The sequence below is a fragment of the Hippopotamus amphibius genome, chromosome 4 (assembly GCF_030028045.1).
Source record: "Hippopotamus amphibius kiboko isolate mHipAmp2 chromosome 4, mHipAmp2.hap2, whole genome shotgun sequence".
Taxonomy (NCBI): Eukaryota; Metazoa; Chordata; class Mammalia; order Artiodactyla; family Hippopotamidae; genus Hippopotamus; species Hippopotamus amphibius.
In genome coordinates, this window is record NC_080189.1 from 123,808,371 (window position 1) to 123,832,273 (window position 23,903).

Here is a 23,903-nt window from a genome sequence, read left to right on the forward strand (position 1 = left end):
TAGGTGCGTGAATCTTCATCTTGGTACCGGCCGGGAATCACAACTCCAAAGAATTTCCACACCTACTAAAGAACTGTTAACGGCGTTTAAGATAGGTCTAGGAGCCCCGTGCCTATGTAAGAGTGGACCTCCTTAAAGGAAATTAAAAAACCCCTTCGAGGTTTTCTGGTTGGCCTTTATGGGATCAGTTGGCGGGCGAGGAGCCAGCAAATCAGTTTGACTTCATCTTACAGAGAAACCAGGTGGGTCAGAGAGAGAATGACACAGGGTTAGTGCCTCAAACTTTATAATTTTAATTGAAGTTCGTTCCTTCCCGCCCTAAGGCGCTGGGAGCACCTCGCTGAGCCAAGGGGCGCCTGGATGGATTTAGCGGCGGCTCAAGGTCTGTGCGCCCCGCTCACCAAGCACCAGCGAGCGGTTTCCGTAAGGGCTTGGAAAGGTGCGCAGAGCGCGCGCACTTGGCATTCTCTTCAAGCGCGGTGCTCGACTGAGGGTACGATATCTGGAGAGACGGAACAGTTATGTTAGAAACGCCTTGGAGATAGTTGTCCCTTGTCAGGGAGGCAGGGCTTACGCCAGGATGGTGAGGGCCCTCTTCCTGGGGTGGAGGGCGGGGGTCCCCGCTCTGCGCAGCCCAGTGTCCTGTGCCGCTACTCAGGAGCATCCGTATCTTTCACTGGGGTGTTCCGGGGCATCGACTGCTTCTCCAAAGGCTCTTCTTCCAGGGTTTCTGACAACCTCGCTAAACATACGGAGAGACAAAGAGATGTGAAATTTGTTTTACTTACTGTACATAAACCACTGCCCACTCCTCACCCAAAGCTCTTTCCCTCCTTGGCTTTCAAAATAGCGTGTGCCCCTCAAGTTTTGCCCTGAGGTAGTTTCCCCCTGAGGTAGTTTCCCTGCTGCCCCAGACTGGAGAAATGGTCTTATGTGCCTGTGACCAAGGCCAGTAAATGACCCTTTTCTGAGAGTCACCTCCCTAGGATTAGGTGCTGTTGCAAGAGAATAAAACAAGGCGGGGGTTGTCCTGTGTTTGGGTCCAAGCATCTGACTAAGGTTTACATTTCCATCTGCGTTTTCCATCTTTCCTGCTTATGAAACAGAAAATTGTGAATGAGGGAGAAAGAAAATCAACTTGGTGGAGGCTCTGAAGTTGGGGGATGGGGAGGTTTTGCCCTCCCCGCCCCCCACCCCAGGCTGAGCTCTCTGCCCTGTAGGGAGGGACATTTACCTGGTGTGTAAATTGTGAGGAAAGCGTTGGGGGTCTGAGACAGGAAAGCCACAACATGGGATGTGATGTTCCAGCTTTGAAGGGGAACAAAGGCCCTGAGCTGATCCCAGTGAAAGCCAGGAGCGTGGAGAAGGCAACAAAGACTTGCAGCCTGCGGTCACCGGTAGGTGTCAATGTGGACACTCACAGCCGGGGCCGTGGAAGAGGGGGACACAGAGCCAGGCTGTCATTCCAAGGCTTAACATGAACAAAGATAAAAACGTGACAAGCTCAGCTTTCAATGGTCGGGAGGTTCAAAGTGGAGTGCTAGGGAGTGTATCTGGGTCAAGTCTTCTCTGAAGCAGGGCCCCTCTTTCTCCTGTCCAGTAACAGTCAGGGAAGTTCTTAGGCCCTTTTCCCAAGGTAACTTTTCTTACTAAAAGAAGTATGCTTCAAAATAATGTCCAATTCTACCCACTAACTAAGGTGAAGGAATGGAACTTTCAAGACTTCTGGATCCCAGAGACCCAGGTGGATGCATTAAGCCTTATGAACTTGAGCAGCTGACTTTAACTTTGGGGATAAAGGTCACGTACCCTTGTATGAATTTAATGAAAAGAAATAACATTTCTTTTTATGAAACTGTGCACACATGCAGCTGAATCGATGGGTAACATGATTTAGAAAGTATTCATCCAACAAAGAACTTTCAATAGTAAACCATGGAAAGAATAATGGAGACCTGGTAAAAGTAAACACGCCTGGGGTTTCAGATTCCCTAGTAGAAATCAGCAGACAAGGCATTTACCAGCAAATGACTCTCCTCTAGAATCTGGGAAAGATAATTGTGAGTCCTCCACTAATGCAACTGATTAGCAAAGACAATCTTAGAGAATGAATAAGTGGAAATGATAACACATTATGTCTATCCTGAGGACGCGGACAAACTGTGTTCCTAAACTCTGCTGCTAGAACCAAAATACAAGTTTTTTAAATTGTCACATAATAAAATTCTGATTTTTTAAAGTTGAAGTAAGTCTCCTAAATAATAATAAAAAAAAGGATGTAAATATCCTTAAAAGACTAATGACATTTCACAGGTAATGCAATTTAGAAAGAAACACTTCCATGTTTTCTTTTCCAACAATGTGCATTTTTGTAAACTGCTATAAATTGCAATTCAAAAGCACTGATCTCACCATCCCCAATCATTTTTTATACTGATCAAATGAATGCAGATACTCCCATTTGGGAGGGGCGACATGACATTTCACTTGGCAGTTCTAAACAGGTCACAGACCTTTCACAGACCCTAAGGCAGTGGGAGGGAGCTCTTTACTAAACCGTGTAACCAAATCAAACCAATGGTTACCCCTTTTCAAAACCATTGGAATGGTTTGCACAATGCTATTCACATAGCAGCACAGAAACTGAAAGGATGGTCATCCAATGGAAATTTCTTTCCTTTTGTTTACACTTGCAGAGCTCAAAAAGTAATACTTGGAAGAAAACAATTACATTTGCTATGATAAAAGTCATACACACTTCACATGCATTTTGGCTGGCGTGACCCGGCATAGAGAGGACCGTCCATTGGTATGTATATATATGCACATGTATGTATGTATACGCATGTATATTTATTGGAGATGTCGCTTTGTTTGAAACCTTAGGCACAAAGACACAACATGGCTGCCCTCAAGATGACCTATTGCTTTCAAGTTGCTTGAACACATCAGAATTTCCATTGTTCAGGTTGATTAATTGAAACTGATAAGTTACCATGAATAAAGATTGTTTTTCTGTTTAATGTGGTGGGCCTGATTTGGTAAATGCCTTATTCATGTAGCTTTGCAGCGCAGCATATGGGCAAGAGTCATTCAGTATCACAAACATATACAATTTATTATGCTTGTATGGGCACAGCCAAAAGGCCTTTCTATTTTAATGACAAAGTTTCAATGAAAAATTCCATTTAAAGAGTCACTAGGAACATGAGGTGTGATTTTGTAATTTATTCTTGAGTTTCCATCTCTGAGTTTCTGTGAGTAGTTTAAAAGATACCACACTTAAATACAATTTTAAAAAAAGATACAAACATCCAAATTATACCTCAGCACTAGTCATTGGGAATACAGCAAAACTTATGTTAAATGTTAGCGGACACATGAAGAGAAAGCACTCTCTCATCTGATGCTAACTTGTGTGCTCTGCTACTGATAAAGTTACCTTAAATGTTTTATTGAGATGCCAGCAGTAAAAGTTCGCACTGCCCAGTTTACAAGAAAATGCAAAGGATACTGGTGAATAACATGTTAACTTCCTGACATCTATTTTTTTCCCCTTAATAAATGAAATCAGAAGACAATATTTTAAAATAATTTAGGGACTGTCACATGAAAATACAGAGGATTTATTAATTTTTCCACAATTTTACTACTGTTAGCTTCCTTTACTTAAAAGCTTATGTCACTTTCAGACTACATTAAAAACTGTCACGAATATTTACCGCTATAGTAGTAAGTTTTAAATTTTTTTCAAATGATGTTGTACAGAAATGTTTTTCTCCCTCTTTCATTTCGGCTGCTCATGTAATCCCCAGAAGAAGAATAACAACAACAAAAATCTACACGAGACTTGCTAATGAACTAAAGAAATGACTGTATCAAACCATCAAAGAGAGTTACCATATTCAGCCTTTAATGTCTTATCAAATAAATTCTCTGGTCATTCATGTCCATGAAACAGTTCAAGTTCACCCAACATTTCTCAATTAAATTAGATGGGTAATCTCAGTTCAACTCTTCGGGAGAGTAATAAACCACATTGGTCACAGTTGACCACAGCTAGTATGCGATTCATAAAGGACTGGGTGTCCATTGGAAAGCTAATCAGTGCACCGTCACTTGTAAAATTCCCTCCTGCATTTTGAAGCAATAATCTGTATCTAATTTTTAAAGAAAAATTTACTCTCCTTTCACTCTTCTGAGGCCAATTTCTTTTCTGGACCTGAATAGAGATCATTGGTGTAACAGTACCAAATAGCTTTGGTATGTGTATAACAAAAACCCACCTCTTTGTAGAACATAACAAATTATGCAATGTTCACAGATGCGCTTCACATTGTGCCTTTTGTGAGAAAATGAAGGCCCAAGTCAATTCCCCACCCCCCTCTTTATGAAAGCCAGGGCTCCCCATGCAATCTGTCCTAATCCTAGAGAAAAATCATTATACCTAATATGGAAGCTTCAGATAGTTATTTGAAAAGGGATTTTTCATTTGCACTTTTGGTCTTTGAAATTTGCACAAGTATGAATTTGAAGTTGCAAGCAAATTTATTCCTATAAACAAGCAAGGAGGCTTAAAATGTTAATTGCTCCTCTAGCCAACATGTGATATTTACAGGAAATGCTGTGTTCACACAGTCTCATGCTTGAATTTATAGGCTACCAAAGACATATAGTAATTTGTCAATTACAATTTAAAAAATTTACACACTGAAAATAGTTTAAATCTTGTTTCTATGTTTTGGCTTTTTATGATCTTTATGGGGGAAGAGGCTACTAATGGCTAATCCTGATTGTCACGAGGTAGCAATTTCTGCAGAAACAGTGACAAATGCAGAGAGGTGTTCTCAGGTTCATCTTGCCTCATGGGACCTCTGTAAATACTGGTATTGAATGTGCTAGTCTTTGAGTGTCAGTCTTAGAATAGATATTTCTAGCACTGAGAGGACTCTTTGTATCCTCAGTGCCTCGCCTAAGGTTTTGTTTATAGTAGATGCTCACAGTTTCCATATGACCCAGCAATCCCATTCCTGGGCATATATCCAGACAAAACTCTAATTTGAAAAGATACATGCACCCCAATGTTCATAGCAGCACTATTTACAATAGCCAAGACATGGAAGCAACCTAAGTGTCTATCGACAGATGAATGGATAAAGAAGATTGTGGTATATATACACAATGGAATACTACTCAGCCATAAAAAAGAATGAAATAATGCCATTTGCAGCAACATGGATGGACCTCGAGATTATCAAACTAAGTGAAGTAAGTCAGACAGAGAAAGACAAATACCACATGATATCACTTATAGTTGGAATCCAAAATATGATACAAGTGAAATTATTTATAAAACAGAAACAGACTCAGACATAGAAAACAAATTTATGGTTACCAAATGGGGAATGGGGGTGGGGGAGGGATAAATTAGGAGTTCACGATTAGCAGATACAAACCACTATATATAAAATAGATAGGGAATTCTCTGGTTGTCCAGTGGTTAGAGCTCCACACTTTCACACAGGGGGCTCAGATTCCATCCCTGGTCAGGGAACTAAGATTCCAGATGCCACATGTCGTGCAGCCAAAATAAAATTAAATAAATAAATAAGTAAAATAGATAAACAACAAGGTCCTATTGTATAGCACAGGGAATCATATTCAATATCCTATAACAAACCATAATGGAAAAAAATATGAAAAAGAAAATATATACATATAACTGAATCACTTTGTACACCAGAAAGTAACACAACACTGTAAATCAATTATACTTCAATTAAAAAAAATAAAATGTCATAGGTGCTTAACATCTGTGGAATTAATGAATGAACAAAAAGAAGGTGAAACCTAGGAGGTTAAGTAGTGTGGGCCCCTTGGCATCCACGGCCTTCCCAGTTGCCTCCCACATTGACTGGTCTTGGTCATGAGACTCGCTCTGACTAACATGACAGGAGCAAATGTGGTGCCAGCAGACTCTGACACTGACAGTCCTCGTGCACTGGTGCTGGCCCTTTTTTGCTGCTCTTGAGAGGCCTGACACCACCATGAAAGCAAGACTGGGTTTGCCTGATCAATGATGAGAAATACAAAGTATGGTTGCCCTTGTCACCCAAGCAGATGGCCAGCCTGAGGCCATCGACGGCCAGCTAAGCGTAGAATATGAGTGAGCCCCAGCAAAAGCAGCCACAAGACCTACCACCTAGGTGCAGGCATGTATAAAGGCACAGAAGCATGGAATAGCAGGGACCAGCAAGTGGTTTGTTATGACTAGATTAGAGGGCTCACGTAGGGCAGGGACTATGCCTGGTTTTATATGCTAAACTGAAGATTTGGCTTTACGCTGAAAGCCACAGACATCTACCGAAGGATTAAACAGAGGAATGAAAAAGTGTGTAAAAGTGAATCAAAGAATGGAATCGTTAGTGATCCCAACACTTAATACTCAGATCAGGACTTCCCTGGTGGTGCAGTGGTTAAGAATCCACCTGCCAATGCAGCAGACATGGGTTTGATCCCTGGTCCAGGAAGATCCCACATGCCTCAGAGCAACTGAGCCCGTGTGCCACAACTACTGAGCCTGTGCTCTAGAGCCCGTGAGCCACAACTACTGAGTCCACATGCTGCAACTACTGAGTCCACATGCTACAACTACTGAAGCCTGCGCACCTGGAGCCTGCGCTCCACAAGAGAAGCCACCTCAATGAGAAGCCTGCGCAACGCAACAAAGAGTAGCTTCCGCTCGCCACAACTAGAGAAAGCACGCGCGCAGCAACAAAGACCCAATGCATCCAACAAATAAGTAAATTTGAAAACAAAAAATACCCAGATCGGGGACAGAATTAAGTAACCAGGAGAGAATGAGAGGGATGCTCTGGGAAGCATGAACAAGAACAAGTCAGTGTCTTGGAGTCAAGAGGAGAGCATTTCAAGTTAAGGGAGGCTCATTAGTAACAGAGTGCAAGGGGTGTGGCCCCGTGCTAGGGGATTCATCGGGGGAACTGGAAACTGTATTCACATCTGAGGGATTCCGGTGCCCTAGGGAGGAGCAGAGTCAGGGAGATGCAGAGCCAGGAGGCAAGTGCAGTAGCCTGGGGCTAGAGAAGGAGCGAGAGCAGGTTCCGATTGCTCTCTGGAGGGCTGACATTAAAGGCAAGGAGGACCAGAAGGCACTTGCTTGAAGAGGAAGGGAGGGGAAGAGTAAGAAAAGGAGGCATAGACAGGATTATAGGAGGAGAGCACTGGGACATGGTAGGACTCTTTAGTCTGAGGACAAATAGGGATGTTAGGTTGTAACCCAAGGTCATACAATTATGACGTGACACAAACTTCAGACTCAGTTTTACTAAACATTTACTGATCAGTTACTGAATGCCAGGGAAGTGGCAGGCACATTTATACACAAGCCTTATCACATATGATTCCTTAATACTACAACATACCCTGAAGCTGGAGGGAGCAGCTTTCTAACCAATCAAAGGGAGATGTCTCCGCATTACATGAGAAGCCAACGGCAGAACTCCTTACCCTACGATGTAATGCCAACTGGAAACACAAGGTCCCTGAACTCATTTGGGATGGTGGCTGTCTATTGAATGTGGATGTCATGGAAGTTATCAAATTGCCATCCTGCTTTTAGCTTCCTAGAGCCGCTGTAACAAAGTCATGTAAACCACATAGCTTAGAACAACACACATTTATTCTCTCACAGATCTGGAGCGTGGAAGTCTGAAATTGAGATGTTGGCAGGACCTTGCTTGCTCTCAGACTCTGGGTACGATCCTTCCTTGCCTCTTCCTAACTTCTGGTGGTGGTTGTGGACCCTTGGGGCTCCTTGGCCTCAGCTGCATCTCTCTGGTCTCTGTCTCCCTCATCACATGGCATTCTCCCTGTGTGTCTGTGTCCCAATTTCCCCTCTTATAAGGACACCAGCCATATTGGACTAGAGCCCACGCCAATCACCTCATCTTAACTTGATTATATCTGCAAAGACCCTATTTTACAAACAAGGTCACATTCACAGGAACCGAAGTTAGGGTATCAACATATCTTTTGGGAGATGGGGGACATAATTCAACCCATAACAAATCCTTTTCCAGAAAAGGTAACTTATTGCCTGTTTCACAGACAGAACACCAGGGGAAAGGACTTCTACTAAGATGCAACAGAGATGTTTAAAATGTTCTTTCAAAAAATGACAGGTATTAGATATTGAATGCATGCTTTTGATGCATAGGATAATAAGAAGATAATAAGAAATGTGGCCATTGTACACAAAGTCTTAGAACAGACTGTAGACATAAGGTAGGGCTGAAATCAAATGAAGGGTCTTTGGTCCTGAAACATGAAGAAATCTGGTTTGAGCACATAGGAATTTTTTGGTGAGGGGAGAAGGAAGTACAATGTAGCAAGTTAATGATTAATTACACTGTATGGACATGATAAATACAATTTAAAAAGAAATAAATCAAAAGGCATACTGGGAAAAACTAGATAAACATTTCTCAGGTAAAGAAATCTAAAGCAATGAACGAAGCTCTTACGGACTGAATTGTGTCTCTCCCAAAAGACGCTGCAGTCCTAACTGCCAGGACCTGTGAGGGAGACCTCATCTGGAAACAGGGTCTTTGCAGATGAATGAGTTAAGATGAGGTCATTAGGGTGAACCCTAACCCAGAATGAGTACATTGTAGTAAAACTACAGACCATCAAAAATAAAGACTAAACTTTAAAAGCTACATAAAGAAAACTCAAATAATCACAGGTGGTTGACAAATTGACAACAGACTTCAATAGCCTTAGCAGAGGCTTAAAGGCAATGGTATAATAAAATGTGAAGGAAAAAAACTGCCAACTCAGAATAGCATAGCTTGCTAAACTACACTCAAGAGGGAGATAAAAATTAAGACAAATAGAATTTACCGTCAATAGGTCCTCACTAAACAAATTATTGAAGTAATGATACTTTTTAACATGCACATATACTAAAACATACACATACACGGAGGCTCAACATGTAATTCTGTGTTTTCCGAATATTTGAAATATTTCATAAAAAATTTAAAAAAAGTTTCTAAATTAAACAAGTCTATGAGCCTTTCCTCAATTCATGGTTACTTATATGAAAACACAAATAATAGGATTATTTTATAATTTTTTGTCACTCTAGCTTACATTTGTGCAGAATGTGATAGTACACAACATACTTATTCCTATGACCTACTTTTTTTCCATGTGGTTGTTTCATTTAAGATGAGGAACATGCATTAAAGAATCTGAATCAGCCAGGAATGGGACAGGCTGAGGACTGGAGCCCAGTGACACATCTCTACACTGACTTGTAAACATCCGCTTTTCTGATTTCAATTTATTCCCTCAAATTCCAAATTTGGGGTTCCTCCCATTGAAGGGAATATTCATATGGTATCCTTCACATACAAAGATGTCATTCCCAGTTCACTTAAGGGTGCACTCGATATGTTTATGAATTTGCATGAATTCATACACATCTTGTAACATTTTGACATTTCTTTAACAGAACCATTCCTAAATTAAAAAATTAATACCCATTCAACACTAATTAAAACCTTTCTCAATATTTCGTTACCACCATAAAAGGCTTATGTGGTTTATAATGACTCTTAAGTAACTGGGCAGCGATGGGCAGCTGAGGTTTGGGATGAAATCAGTGACCACAGGGTCCAGGGAGGTTGCTGGAATCCAACTCATGGCCCAACGACTGAATAACAACACATACCAGAAAGCATGCTTGCCTCATGCTACATGCTTTGGAGACCTCTGAGTATCAGTTTGGGGCATAATGAGGAGTATACGCTTAGTGGCGTTTATTCAATGAAACGTTGCCTACGTATGCTTAAAAGCATCACTAGACTGAATTAATACAAGACAGTCCATCAAATTAATAAAGTACATTTTTCATATGTGTTAGTCGTGACCTTTTCTCCTACTAAATTGTCATGATCTTATAAATTCAGAGTACTTTGCCTGCCTACTTGTTTCAACTATTAACACTATTTTCAAAGCATATGTTATCTATTTTCATTTTCACATTTTTCAACTCCCTATCTGACCAATGGACAAAGCTTCAGTTAGCTAGAGAACTTCAGATTAATTCTTGAATCCAATTGGTCATCTTGGCTCTTTTCTATGCCAGTGAGGATTTCCTGTATTTGTATTTTCTATGCCATTGGAATTCCCTGTATAGAAGAGACACACTGCTGCTCTTCCAGGCTTTAATCTGTCATTTAATATCCTAAATCCCATGCCTTGAATAGAAAATATCTCTGGAACACAGGCATAAAGAGCAAGGAAAATTCCTAAGAAAAGGTAGTTGAGAATCAGCCCAAATTTCAAAGACAAGGATGACATATATAACTCAGCAATACATTTCAATTACAGGTAATTGGTGACAATAAGGGAAGTAGTAGAAAAGTTGGCAGTAACATCATAAACATTAACAGACCCTTAATATATTATATTTAGTAAATCAGGTTAGTCCTATTTTAACATTTTTAATAATCATCAATTACATGCTGTGATGTTATATATTATTTATGTATGTATGTGGTATATTTGGTAATACTGTAAAATATCTATTTGATGTAAACCAACTACGCTTCAAATTAAAAAAAAGTATTTGAATATGATCACCTTACTAAATTATATTAATTATAGCTGAAGTCTAGAAACAATATATAAAACAATGCTAACACTTATGCCTAAAATGCTTTCCTTTTTATCATTTAAGTTCCAATTTCTTACGAGATTTTTAAAATTATTTTTGTGTTTAAAACAAAAACGGGCAACTTAAGTCCACTTTCAATTAATTTTTTTTTTTTTACTGGTGGATAATACTCTTAGTCAAAAAACAAACAAACAAAAACAACAACACTTTTCAGGTTCAAAGTTTCAAAGGGTGAAAAGAAAGTTTTTAAAATCCTACTGAATGTATTGCGATTGTCCTACTATTCTTTAAAGCCTTGAAAATCACCTCTTCCATGTTTCTTCTCTAAAAGTCTGAGAGAATTAACAATACAATGTAATCTAGGTTTAAATTTGGGTTTCTCCTGTGTTTCAGATATTATGTTTGAACTTTCTCTTACCGACAAGCCACTTAAAGGGTCACTGTTACTTTGAGGTTTTATCTATAAGATTCGTGTCTTTGGGGCTCATTAGGAACATTTTCAAAGATTACAATGTCAATAGCACCTAATTACTGGACTGTGAGAAAGGTCTTCCTAAGTACATAAAATCTGTGGCAGTGCACAGTACACAATGGGCAGCTCAGATCCCAAATTTTATCACAGTTAAGCAGCAAACAAATTAATAATGTTACCTGGGATCTTTGGGGATAATTACGACCGTGTACAAAAATGGCTTTGAAATTCTGCAGATAGTATGGTACCTCATTTTTTTTATTACCTCATATTAACGAGGATTTATTTATCTCAAACTTTCTTTGTTGCAAGAGTAACTCTGTTCTTGCTAGAATTATCTGGAGTAAATCTTGCAACATAACAAAAGGTTAACTTCAACTTGCTTAGGAAAGATACATCACCTGATATAATGTTGTTTTAAGTTATATTTTGTTTTATTTTGCTCTTTTCAAAATATCTACCCTATGATCTGATACTAATGGCAAATTTTACTCTTTCTTAGGCCTGGTAGACAATTAGTTCCTAAAGAATTAAAGGAGAGACTAGTTCTTTTAAACCACTAGCCTACTGCTGTGGACATTACAGCTCTCGTGTAGTGGGTTAAAAAGCAGGTCTGCCAGGCGTTTTTTTGGCAAGCCAGGAATTATATTATCCATCGCTCAGGAGGAAAGGTAGGGATGGGGTTAGCTGGGCAAGTCACCTACAATACCTCATTTAATTCTCATAACAAAGTTGGGAGGTGGGGTCACTGTCTCAATTTTATTACAGCAGGGCGAACTGAGAGGAAGTCACCCAAGGAGTAAGTGGCTGGAATGAGATGGGAACCCAAGTCTGTGTACCTCCAAAGCCTTTCTGCTACATCACATGTTTTCCCATTGTGTGTTGCTGAAAATGGGACCACACATTGTCATGCGAGACTCTTGGGGCAAGTCAGTACAATTGAGTGGTGACAAGCCTGGGCTCTGGGGACCACAATGTGGGGGTCTGAACCCAGCCTTATTTATAAATTAACCTATTTATTTGTGGTCATAACCCTGGCAGCTTACGAAACCCCTCTGTATCTAATTGTCTCCTCCAAAGACTTGAGAAAGCAAGAGTGCTGACCTTAAAGGGTTTTTGTGAGAATCAGAGTTAAAATCTGAAAGGCATTTAGAATAGTGCCTACACCCACTAGATGCTAGTTATCCATAATTTTCAAAAGTATCTTGTGGTATGGAAAGATAATATAAGAACCTCAATCTTGATGCAACACTGAGGATGCTGTTAACAGAATAAATATTCCTAGGGTATTTAAAATATTAATATTCTATTTACATAATTTAAAAAACAGAACTCAATACCACAGTGACTTTAAACCGTTGAATTTGCCTTCTGTCACCAAATGGGTTAGTGTTATAGAAAGTAATTAAGATGTGTCTATAAGCCAGGTACACACAAACCATGTAGTTAAACACCTCTCTGAAAATGTATTTGTGAATTAGTGCTTGAAAACACTGATAACGCACTGAACTATTTCCTAGGGCCTGAAGGAGGTTCTCCACCTTCCAAGGTACCTGGGAAGCTTGGAGTGACTTGTTTTGTGAAAACAGTTTGGCCCTTTGAACGTCTAGTGCGAATACTGTTCAGTCCCCATAAAAAAAGTATGAAAGACTGATTTCTAATGAAAAAATTCACTTAGTCCCCAAATTAGTAAATTTGTAATTCAATTTCTTCCTAGCATTCATGTACTGCTTTTTTTTAATCCATTAAAAATAGAAAATTTATTTCTAATCCATTTTGGATTAACTGGAATCCAAGTAACCAGAAACTTTTGTTAACTGAGTTACCTCCCCACACTATCCTATCCTCAGAGGGGAGAACGTGATGTGTCAAAGTTATAGCAGAGGTTTTGTAGAAAGAATGTTAGGGTCATGTGCAGAGGCTTTCAATGTGACACTGTCACCCACGCCTCCTCTGCACTGCAGAGTCATATCCAGAATGATGTGCTCTGGGGCATCCTGCAAAATTATGGATCATAAAATAGCATTTACTTTCCATTTTATTAGTAAGGCAAAAAAAGGGGGCTAATGAATTTTAGGAGAATTTTTGGTAGACAGGTCAGAAATAACTCCATACTTTGCATTTTCAGGACAGAGGAAAGGGAGTGAGAGTGTTCGTTCCGGCTGAGGCTGCCAGGTGGCCATCAAGGTTGGCCTATAGGATTACAAATGGACCTTTAAAAAATGGTTTGCTTGGCTGATAAAAATCATTTTGGGATGTAAAATTCTCAACTGACTTTTCTGCTGTTAATTAACCTCTCTAATTAAGATGTCGGGTAAAACGCAGGTTCCAAATTTAACAATTTATATTTTTATGATAAATCATGAGAGTGTCTCTTCCCCTGATACATTATGATATTTTAGAAATAACTTACTGTATGGGTTGGAACTCCCAACAACTCAACAGATCTAGCCCATATTTAAATGGTGATATCTTTGGGGAATTCCTTGGCAGTCCAGTGGTTAAGATTCAAAGCTTCCACTGCAGGGGGCCCGGGTTTGCTCCCTGGTCGGGGAACTAACATCCCCCAAGCCATGCAGTGTGGCAAAAAAAAAAAAATGGTGACATCTTTAGAAAGTTGCCATGCTCTAGGCTAGCAGCTGCTACGGAGTCCAGGCTGGGTATTACTATCATCTAAACGCCAGTTCAGGAGGCAGCCAGCACTGTGATTGCTGGAAGATTCCTCTGCACCCAGGCCCACGCCTCTGGAAAAGATACTACCTATACCGTAAACACTACAGAAAAAGCCTCTCCATTGCACAGAGGCCCAGAAGAGAGGTTCCTTTCTCAACCTAGTTTTCAAAAAGTTGAATATTTTAAAATTAGGGTCCAGGATTTAAACTCATATCACACATTTCCACCTTGTATAGAGATCCACTATCAAAGTCTACTTTTAAAGATTCCCAGACATGAAAAACAGCAATTACTGACACCCTTTGATTACCATCAATAATTCAAACAAATAATGTCATATTTTGTTAATTCAACTTGTTTATTAGAGAAAAGCAAGCACAGTTGTTTCCTAAAGACTTATAGAAACTTGTGGACAAAATGTACTTCTGCCTCCAAAAGAGTTCAATTTGAAGCCTCACAAGGACTGATGGGAGATAAAGGATGCTAGAAATAGCTGTACTTCTTTTAAGTATTACATCAGAAAAACAGAGATTAAACAGGAGCTTCAGGTTTGCTGGCAGTTTAATAAAAAAGAAACAGGATTCCAACGGAGATAGTTTCTGCTTTTGAAGTATGACTCAATTCATTTTCAGTTAGCAAAGATCAATACTCAGAAATACATGTTAACATTCTTCTACTCATCGTATCTATGCATTAGTTTAATAAATTGACTGAAAAAAAGTCATGCATTCAACCAGAAACCAAACATCTCAGGACAACAAAGAAAAGCACTATTAATCTTGATTAATTACCCATCCTGTGTGTGTGAACCATTTCTCAAACTATAAGGATTCTTACCTTTTGGTGAAACAGGAAGGGATATCTGATCGCCGCCTAGGTCAACATAGGTGTTGTCTATCTGTAGGTAAACCAAAACGTTTCATTACTGAGGCTGAATAATACTGACTGATTAAATGTTAAATAGGGAAAAAATAATCTACCTACCGAAGATGAATGATAAACACTTGCAGAAGATGTCGACTCTGTTATCAAGTTCATTTTGGATTGAACAAATAAAGGTTTAACTTTCTGAAAGACACAAACGGTATGTACCGTGTTATCCAGGGGAAATAATGATCAACTCAAATGGATGTAGAATGTTCTTCAGTCCTTAGTTAACCAAGATATGAAAATTATGTTCCTAACTTATTCGCTCAAATATGGTTGGGGAAATCTTTTCCTTTAAACCCAAGGATTAGACCCCTTCCTAATTCAGGCTACTTTGAGAGAAACTTCCAAAAAAATGTTTTCCTTAATGTCTCTTCTGACTCTACTTCCTTTTCATTACCCCTATGTCATTTGGGATTTACCGTTTGTAACAGGTCAGGTACCACCAGGTCATCCCCAGCACCGCCCAGTTCCTAGAGGCTACACAGCGGTGGTCCTGATTCCCAGGAACTGAAGAGTGAAAAAACAAAAGCATCTCTTTCAGGAGTTCAGAAGCAGCAGCACACAAGCAGAACTGCCACTAACATCATATATTGCAAAGTAAATCATGATGTTAAACATGTGCAGGTGAAAAGGATCATGGGTGCACCCTGGAAATTTCTGTGATGTTCTCTCTATTTAAGGCTTCTCTCTTGCTGCTTGGTATGTATGTATACACGCGTGCACATAGGTGTGTCTGCATGTATTTTTCTACTCTCCTACAGTCAGTTCCTCCATTTTTGTTCCCCTCACCAAACCATTTAAATATTTATGTGTATTTTTTATTTGAATATGTTCTTGCAAAAATGTGTAATTTTGTGCAAGTATTTTAATTTGTGCTAGTGGTATTATGTGATATTCTATTTTGTTGATTATAAGGCATAGCCTTCTGATATTTTAACATCCTTAAAATTAGGATGCATCTGACAATAGATGGAGTGTACAGTCTTACAAAATCTTGAACCAACGTTAAGCACATCTTAGATGCAAGGTGAAAGACTGCATACCTTGTGTGTTCCCACTTCTTCCACTAAGGACTATGTACGAAGTAATTTCACTAAGTACTATGCTTTTAAGGTCTGTCCATTTTGCTACACATACATAAAATCTAGCACCGCATAGTACTACACAGGACTCCATGTACTGTGTATCTGCCCCATTTTGCCCATCTGCTCTCCTAAGGTGGTCCAAGCCACACCATCTCTTATCAGCATCATTTCAATAGCTTCCTAATCTGCTTCTTTCCCTGATCCTTTAAAATGTTAAGTGAGACTGTCTTACTCTTCTGCTCAAAACTCTAAAAGGCTCCCAATTTTACTGAGAGTTAAAAAAAAAAAAATCAAAGTCCTATTATCCCTTTAACCTTATTTATTCTTGTTCGCTCTCCTTCCTCACTCTGCTCCAGCCACACTGGATGTTCTGTTGTGTCTCAGACATGCCAGGCACACTTCTGCCTTGGAGTCTTCCAATGGTCTTTTCTCCGTCTAGAAGACTCTTCTAGATATACATATGGGTTCTGTCCTCACTACCTTCAAGTCTTTCACAAAAATGGTAAAAGAAACCAGTGTTAAATGTACGATTGCTAGGAATTTAAGTTTCCAGCAATCATAAGATATTGTTGCATACCGTGGGTGTAAAAGAAAACACAACCTCTCTGACAGGACTGGAAAAGGTAAAATCCTGCTGAAATTGGGGTCAGAAACAGGGGCTCTGCACATCAACCTGCCTTCCAGCTGACACCTAAAAGGGAGATTTGAGTAGCTGATAACACTGGGTTTCAACACATCTCACCCTGTCAAGAATGAGACAAGAGTAAATAAAACAGGGACTATGAAAACACTGTAGAGTCAGCTAAAGAAACAGTATCCGGAAATCAGAAGAACTATATACTTTAAAAAATGACCTATTATGAGATCTAGATGAAAACGTCATTAAGCTTTTTGTCCCCAACAATAGAGTACAAGAATATACGATTTTTAGAAACTGCTGATAAAAAAGTCACTGGAAAAGAATTGGCTGAGATAAAAATGCAAACGAACATCATATTCTTGACAAAAGCTATAACTTGTTTACAGATGAGATGACGGAGCACCAAAAAGATGCCAACTGTGCCCAAACTGATCTATAGACTTAATGCCCTTTTTTAAAACTCTTTATTGGAATATAATTGCTTTACACCGTTGTGCCAGTTGTTGCTGTACAACAAAGTGAATCCGCTGTATTTATACATATATCCCCACATCCCCTCCCTCCCGCGACTCTTTCCCGCCCTCCCTATCCCAGCCCTCTAAGTCATCGCCCATCATTGAGTTGATCTCCCTGTGTTATGCAGCAACTTCCCACTATCTATTTTACATTTGGTAGCGTATATATGTCAGTGTTACTCTCTCACTTCATCCCAGCTTCCCCTATAGACTTAATGCACTTCTAATCTATATCCCAATAGAATTTTTAATTTGTTTCTTATGTTTTTTTAATACTCAATATTGACAATTTGAATCTAAATTTTACATGGAAATATAAAGATCTGATAAAGCCAAGGCATCCTTGAAGAACATCAGGGCAGGAGTATTTGTTTTCTCAGAAAAAGATTTAAAATAAAGGTACAGATATTAAATCAGTGTCACATTGATGTGAGAGTAGGCAAATAGGACAGTAGGACAGTATAGACAGAAAAGACTCATACGTATATGAGCCCTTAATATAACATATAACAGGTGGAATTATGTATCAGGGGAGAAGATCGACTTTTTAATAAATGGTGCTAGATCCACTGACTATCTATATTAAAAGAAAATGAAATCAGATGTCTACATTTCTGTACCCTAATACCAATTCTAGGTAGATCAAACCTCTAAATATGAAAGGCAAAACAAGAAAAAAATTTTAAGTTTATAGAGCAGAAAATATTTTTTGCATTTTAGGTTTTTTAAATTATCAAAATATAGTTGACAAAATTATGTTAGTTTCAGGTGTACTGCATAGTGATTTGACATTTGCATACATTAGAGAAGAAGATATTTTTGATTAAACGTTAGGTAAGGTTTTCTTAAAGACAGAAAAAAATATAAAGGCAAAAAAGAAAAGTATTAAACTAACATTGAACACTTATTTATGAAAAGATGCCAAAACATTGTCCACAAACTGGGAGATGACATTTACAACCCAAGCATGCTGCTTGGTATGTACTTGTACACAATAAATATTTGTGAATGGACAAGTGACTAGAGTATAGGAAACCAAGGGAAAATGTTAGTTTACCCAAAATTCATTTACTCATTCACTCATCACTCTCTCCCCTTCCCCCTCTCCCCATCTATTTTTCTTAAATATTCTCTATCTACTCTGATGAGTGTCTTGAGTCCCTATATACTGTGCAGCCGTATGGATAAGGATTCATGAGCCTGAATCCCAAATAAATAGTGGCACATAGATGTATTCTCGACTAGACAGAGTCCACCCCTCCTCCACAGGAAGACAGATTGCATGAACATCTGAGGCAGGGCCAAGATTTTTCTCAAGAAAAAAATGGATCTATTACTATGCTTGGACTGGTAGAATTTTCAGATTTTAGAAATCTGTTTCATAACGCCTGGACAATTCAAATTTGGACCAGAAAATTTTACCAGATAATCCTTGAAAAGCCTGATTTTTGAGTAGCACAGCATTCTCATGGGTCCTCCAATATTTTATCTGTCCAACTGATTAAATACCTAAAATGAGGATTACTCCAATTAACGTTGTAACCTTCAGTTGAGAAGAGAAAAAACCAAAAGGAGAAGAAAGAGACTATATATATTCCCATCTGCAAAGACCAGTTTTGGAACACTTTTGGGAATCAATTATTAAAATCCTCAGCAAGGTTCATATCACTATGTAAATTTAGTTGAAACTTAGAAATAATATTATCTTGCCAATGTTCTTAGGTCCTTTGATCTCTTGCAGCAAACCTGAATTTAGAAAATCATCTTAAAGTGAAAATTGTGGAAAAAATTTTAAAAAGAAAGTGGTTTTAGATTGTAAGCCTCTTGAAGCAAGAAACCAAAATTTATATTTCTTGTGATCTCTCCCAGAAACCTGACTTGTCCTCAGAACACTTAGCATGGTAGCAGTTTCTCAATAGCATTTATAGTATGTTAATTTACTGATTGCTTGCAATTTATTTATTATATTTCTACACTGGTCATCATTTACCTTTACAATTACAACTCCCAAGTGAAAACATTAAATAAACAGGTTTAAAAATAATCTATTTTATATCATTTGATATCACTTATATGTGGAATCTAAACAAATGACACAAATGAACGTATTTACAAAACAGATATAGACTCACAGACACAGAAAACAAACTTATGGGACTTCCCTGGTGGAGCAGTGGTTAAGAATCCGCCTGCCAACTCAGGAGACATGGGTTCGATCCCTGGTCCGAGAAGATCCCACATGCCATGGAGCAACTAAGCCCGTGCGCCACAACCACTGAGCCTGTGTTCTAGAGCCCACGAGCCACAACTGCTTAGCCCACATACTGCAGCTACTGAAGCCCACGCCTAGAGCCCGTGCTCTGCAACAAGAGAGGCCACCACACTGAGAAGCCCATGCACCACAACGAAGAGTAGCCCCCACTAACCGCAACTAGGGAAGGGCTGTGCACAGCAATGAAGACCCAATGCAGCCAAAAAATAATAAATGAATAAATAAATAAAGTTGGGGATTAAACAGATACCACTATATATAAAATAGATAAACAAGGACCTACTGTACAGCACAGGAAACTATATTCAATATCTTGTAAAAACCTATCATGGAAAAGAATCTGAAAAAGAACACAGATATACTCAGTTATATACATGTACATATTCAGTTATATATATAACTGAATCACTTTGCTGTACACCAGAAACTAACACAACATTGTAAATCAACTATACTTCAATTTTTTAAAAAAGCCTATTTTAGAATTGGGCTTTATCTACAGGTGACTTCTAGTGTGAAAACAAATGGCTTGGTACAAGGAACAGATTCTTTTACCTCCTTTTTCCACTTGGAAGTGACTGGTTACTTGGATCTTGAGCTGTGATAGTTCCTACATTCCATCCATGTTCATGTATGGTCAGGTTGATAGATGCCTCCCAGGGGGAATGGGTCACCCTCCTCTAAAATTTTCACTTGCCTCCACTATAGCTCAACCATATTGCGTGGTAACGATTTGTTTACACATCTATGTCTCACACTGGATTGAGCTCTTTGGGTTCAGACACGCTGTCTTATGCCACTGGCATTTAGCAGAGTGACTCATATACTATCTCCAGAGCCTCTAACGTCATGGGTTCAAAAAATGTTAAGTTCAGAAAGGTATGTTACAGATATCATTAAAGAGACAAAACGCATCTACCCCCATATGTACTTACAGCATAATTGAAGGATGTATCAGTCAGCACTGCAAACTGACGAAACAATGTATGCCGAGTAAACATCTCGTTCTTAAGGACGTGAAAGCTGAAATAAAAGAAGCAATGGAATTAAAATGAACAGAAATTATAGGAAAGGGCAAATCGGTATTATGTTTTCATGATTAGCAACTAGAATTTTCACTATAAGAGCAAAGAGATACTAGTACAAACTTTAAAATATTCGTATGAACTTATCAATCTTTGATTTTCAAAATTATGTATTTTCCCAGCCCTGAAAAGCAAATAGGAGAGAACAGCCATACTAGATATTAACATATATCACAAAAATCACACTATAAGAACAATTTGGAAAGGAAAAATAAATGGAATCGAATAGGAACACTGAAACAGATTCAGGAATGTACCTGAACACAGTATGTGACTGAAGTGGCACCACAACCCAATCTGGAAAGGATTGGAGTTAAGACCCAAATACGATAGGTAAATCAATAAGGCTTGTCTAAAAACATGGGAGAATGTCTTAGTGGAGATGGAGAAAGACTTTCTACACACACCTAAGGCAAAAATATTGATGGATAAAAATTAAGAATTTCTGTACAATAAAGGACAACATACACGAAGTTCATAGACTGGGGGAAGGTATTTGTAACATCCAAAATTGATAAGGGATTAAAAATAAGAATACACAAATTTCACACTCTGACAAGAAAGAAAAAGATGAAGCGTTGACAAAAGATGGACATACTTTAGAGGGAAAACCTCAGATCAAAAAAAGCTTTCGAAAGTCAGATATTAGCAAATATTAGAACTCAATCCTTGTATCTCTCTATTTTTCTCCAACACTCATTCTTTAGCGGGTCTAATTCAACTCCATGGCTTTAAATACCATCTGTACTAACGCATTCCAAATTTATGCCCCCAACCCCAACTTTCTTCTGAACTCCAGACTCATATACTCACCACTGCCATTAGACATCTACCCCTAGGTGACTAATAGGTGTCTTAAATTTAACATATCAAAACTGATTTCCCGCCAAAACATGCTTGTTTGTTTCGGTTGAAGGCAACTCCATCTTTCCCGTTGTTTAGGTAAAATCCTTGCAATCATCCTTGACTTCCTTCTTTCCCACCTTATCTCCAATCTTTCAATACATCTTACTTTCAAAATATATCCGCAATTTAAGCATTTCTAAACACTTCCATGTCTCCCATCCCAGTCAACTCACTATCGTGTTTTACCTAAGAGAGGCTTATTTTTTCTGGAGCTCTTAACTTTTCTCCCTGTTTTTCCTTTGGCTTCCCTATGGCCTTTTATCGACACCGAAGTCAGAATAATTGTTTTAAGACATCAGATCATTTGGGTCTTTCCTCAATTCAAGACTCTCCAATGAGGTTTCAGGGTACCAATGCATTATTCTGAATATTGATAAATAAAGGGAATCAAGCATTTATCTTATCTTATCTTGCCTGAAACTATATTTCATGGTAACCAGTTGGGGAAAATTTTTTTTCTTTAATAGAATTTAGCTAAGAAATGCAGAAGGAAAGATAAAATTAAGGTATCACCAATTTGCAATCTTGGTTTATGGTTTGTGATCATTGATGGATGTTAAAATTATTCGGAGAAAGATCAATGGTGACCTGGTAACACTTGATTAAAATAACACACCAGACATTATATGCCCTATTATGTGATGCATAGGAATACCACAGTAGTTTGAGTGAAACAGTCTTGCTTAAAATATTGAACCCGAGTCTAATCAACTCTCTGGATTTAAAGATCAGTTTGTAGGAAATACAAATACAAGAACATGTTAAATGACACCACACACACATACACACATGCACATACGTAATTAGTCAAATCCAGAATGGGGGACATTCTACATAAATGAGCATATTTCTCTAGCAAATCAATGGGTTGGAAAAAACGGGGACATAAGTGGGGCCATTATAGAGAAAAAAGAGATTTAAAGGATATAACACCCAAATGCAGTGGCCCACCTACTCTGGATCCCAATTTAAACAAACAACTGTAAAAGATTCCCTAGAGATAATCAAGGAATTTGAATATGATTTGGTGAAACGTAATACTAAAGGATTTATATTGCTAACTTTATCAGGTGTGGTAATGACCCACTAGGCGTGTAAAAGAGAAAACTTTCTTATCAATTAAAAACAAAGCTTCTAGTGATTTCCCATCTCGGAGCAAAACCCCAAATGTTCTACCTCGCTGAGCTCTTATACCACGTGCCCCTGCTCATGCCACTCCAGCCACCTGGCTTCCTCACTATCCTTGAACACAAAAGCAAACCCCCACCCCAGGACCTTTGCATGTGATGTTCCTTCACCTGGCAGTCCTTTCCAGGTAATCACACGGCATGCTTTCTCACTCATTCAGGTCTCTATATCTGAAGACAGATATTATCATGTGCAAATGAGCAGGAAAATGTTTTAATAGCCCTATAGAGGAAGATGACTGTGTAGGTCCAATTAAACCAGAGATCAAGAGAGTCAGTTGATCATTTAAATTTGAAACACTGAGATCAGGAATAAAACAGAGTTTTGAGTTAGTTTGTCTTTGAAGTGGCTTTGATTATTCTTCTTTTTTAGGTCAATTATTTTGCATCTCTTGAAAGAAGTATGTGAAGGCATTTCATATTAGTTAATATACACATATTAGTTAATATAAGTGCAAGGCTCCCAATTCCTTAAAAGACAATTAGTTGCATTTTTTTTTTCACCCCCCACTCCCCATGGAGGTCTACCCCCATTCCTAGTTGCATTTTCATAATCAGAATTTGTATATATCACCACACTATACCTGTTCCTGAGAATTAAGAATTTCTTTTCCCAGTTTTTGCTGATCTGATCTGATTCTTTCTTAACCCTGTAATAAATTTATATGTGGTTAAATACTGTATTAGCTGCAAATGAACAATTATGAATTATTACCAGTACCTTTCTGACTTCTTTTTCTCTTTTTCTAACTTAGCCTTTAACATTTCTATTTGCTCTTCCAAAACATGTTTCTCTTCTTCGATCTTTCAATAGAAAATACATCACAAAGTTAATTATACCATTTCTCCATAAATCTGAAAGGTTATTTCTATTAAATAGCATGCATATTCTAACTACCATCAAAAATTTGACGGAACAGCGAATTACATTTACTTGCAAATTCCCATAAATTGGAAGAATTTAAGATCTCATGCCTCCATTTCCTGTAAACGATTCACTTCAAAGCAGCCAGTGTGAGACAATATTACCAAGTAACCAAAATTTATCTTCACCACCCCTCCCCCTACAAGGTATCCCTTTTTCTAAATCTCTTCACCATAGCAGCAGCTGCCCCTGGTTACTCTAGTTCCTCTTTCTAGCAAAACTGTCCTCAGGAAAGGATTCAATCACAATAGAGCTCTATGTCACTCCTCAGTATTGTTTACATTTTACAAGGGGACAAAGTTTTGGCAAAGGAATGAATCTGTAACAGTGGAATTGTCATGAATGAGATTTCTTTGGGTGTGGCAGAGATGTACCCCAGAATCATACTATGGAGGAAATCAGGTCCCCTGTCTCTTCACTGGACTGATTCTTGGTGTAGATTTCAAAGTCATTGCTACTTTCTAAGGATAGTCAGCATCTATATAAATAACATTTAGGTTAATAATAA

The 23,903-nt window shown here is 38.5% G+C and overlaps 1 protein-coding gene across 1 annotated transcript in view; it reads right to left on the bottom strand.

Annotated features, from left to right (window-relative positions):
* Positions 1–23,903, bottom strand: part of C4H10orf67 (chromosome 4 C10orf67 homolog) — a 111,140-nt gene that overhangs the window by 4,819 nt on the left and 82,418 nt on the right. The window contains exons 12-18 of the mRNA XM_057732599.1: positions 23,192–23,274; positions 23,055–23,120; positions 20,228–20,315; positions 14,835–14,918; positions 14,688–14,748; positions 678–742; positions 402–502 (exon numbers count right to left, since the gene is read on the bottom strand). Of these exons, the coding sequence (XP_057588582.1) occupies positions 402–502; positions 678–742; positions 14,688–14,748; positions 14,835–14,918; positions 20,228–20,315; positions 23,055–23,120; positions 23,192–23,274 (548 nt within the window). The remainder of the gene's footprint in view (positions 1–401; positions 503–677; positions 743–14,687; positions 14,749–14,834; positions 14,919–20,227; positions 20,316–23,054; positions 23,121–23,191; positions 23,275–23,903) is intronic.